Below are 1,857 nucleotides of genomic sequence, written 5' to 3' on the forward strand. Positions count from 1 at the left end.
ACGACAATTAAACAGGTCGTATGTCTAGAATCAATTTTGTGAGCTCTCTCTCTCGAACGCGCCTTAGCTTAAATATAAGCCGGAGCCTATAGCTTGTCGTATAATCGTTGTATTTGGTTATTTGTATTCGTTTCTTTGAGATTTATTAAACTATACTCATGTTTTATTTTATAAGAATGTCTCTTAATTGGGTGTCCGAATCAGATCGCATACGCGTGTTAATCCGCGTATAAAAAGTTGATTAACTGGTGTCACGGAATCCTGACGAGTATCTGAACTTCGCCGTTCAGATCAATTTTGATACAGTGCCTTCCTATAAAAAGTTTAGAGAGCCGATCACACGATCGTGCGCCAGTAAGTGATATAAGTAATTACCTTATACCCTTGGCTACTCTCACATGACTAATTGCAAATCTACATTGGATTATGTGTATATTTTATCAGGAGGAACAGTAAGCTGGAGCTGCAGGAAATAATGTATTATTTATAATGTTATTTGAAATCGTATGTTTAAATAATAAATAAATATACATATAATGTCAATAAAAGAGTATATTTTATTAATTAAGCTCAGAGAAAGGCCACAGGTAACGAATGTAGTAATAATGTTTGTATTTATCCCGATCAGTTAACATGGGTTTTGGTGGGCAATCTTTTATAACTTCTAAATAAGGATCACATATTGCGAAAGTCCATTCAGAAAATATCATTTCCAGCTGATCTTCCATTAGTGAAGCTGCCTTCTTGTTGCATTTATCTTCATAGTGATCGTTGATGCATTTTCTCAATCGATTTATTCCACTTTAAAATAGAATAAACGTGTTTTGTATAATAATTAACAAATTAATTAGATGATAGAAAAAACTTACCAACAATAAATGAGCAATTTATTTTTCGATGTATTTTTGTACATAGAAACTACAGAATCCAGGTTGTCCTTGAAGCATAATTTAGCAGTTTCATAATTATCGTTTATACACACGGTTTCTTTTAAATACTCTATATTAGAAATATAAAAGTGTTTATTTGCGTCGCTAATTTTTATCTTAAAAATCTATTTAAATGTCATACCTTTGAATAATTGCTTTTCTGGGTTGCAACAATTCTTCATTTTCTGTGCAGCTGCGGAAACCATAGAATCCCCCACTATTCTATCCATATTAGTCATACAGTTTTGACTAAAATTATACACAGTTTCTCATTTCCTCGAATAATCTGCACAAAATAGTTGAAATCTGAAGTAATATAATTGCATTACTAATGTCGTATTCTAATTTTTGTACTTACTCGCATTGTCTCTTCAGTTCTTTTTCGTTACTTGGAAATGCTTTACCATACTCCTGAGTAAATCTGCCTCTAATATGTCCACACTCCATGAAACGTTCAAACCTACAGTTTAGCGCGTATATTTCAGCCACTTAAAATAAAGCAAAATATAAATTCCATTCACAAGAAATTCAATACATGTCATCAATATATGCTAATAAATATCAATAAATTATGTTAAGAAACACTTGTCAGCTATGCACTTACCTGCCAATATAAACAATATAATAAAAATACAGTAGAACCTCCATTATCCGGACCTCCATTATCCGGATTTTCGATTATCCGGATTGTTCAAAATAAACAAAAATTTACGAATTTGCTGATTTGCACTTGGCGAATTACGACACTGTTTATGTACGTGATGGAATGCATAACTTTTTTTGTTTCAACGACGTCTTATCCAGCACAGTGGTCGTAAACTCTTAAATATATTTTACGTAGTAATAAAAATATAACTTGACATACGTATTTATAAATAATTTATATTCAAATTACATCATTTCTATGACCAAGGGCGGCGTAAGGCAT

General features: G+C 31.9%; 1 protein-coding gene across 4 annotated transcripts in view; it reads right to left on the reverse strand.

Annotated features, from left to right (window-relative positions):
* Positions 1-537: 537 nt before the first annotated feature.
* Positions 538-1,857, reverse strand: part of LOC111629317 — a 37,449-nt gene continuing 36,129 nt past the window's right edge. For 2 of the 4 annotated variants that reach the window (XM_023373199.1, XM_023373198.1), the window contains exons 2-5: positions 1,288-1,417; positions 1,072-1,215; positions 870-999; positions 538-801 (exon numbers count right to left, since the gene is read on the reverse strand). In XM_023373199.1, coding sequence (XP_023228967.1) covers positions 561-801; positions 870-999; positions 1,072-1,168 — 468 coding nt within the window. In that variant the 5' untranslated portion in view covers positions 1,169-1,215; positions 1,288-1,417 and the 3' untranslated portion in view covers positions 538-560. Of the gene's footprint in view, positions 802-869; positions 1,236-1,287; positions 1,418-1,857 lie in introns of all 4 variants that reach the window. The other 2 variants (XM_023373200.1, XR_002757313.1) reach the window with 2 other exon arrangements.

This window comes from Centruroides sculpturatus, unplaced genomic scaffold, assembly GCF_000671375.1.
Source record: "Centruroides sculpturatus isolate CEXI.00-Female unplaced genomic scaffold, Cexi_2.0 scaffold525, whole genome shotgun sequence".
Taxonomy (NCBI): domain Eukaryota; kingdom Metazoa; phylum Arthropoda; class Arachnida; order Scorpiones; family Buthidae; genus Centruroides; species Centruroides sculpturatus.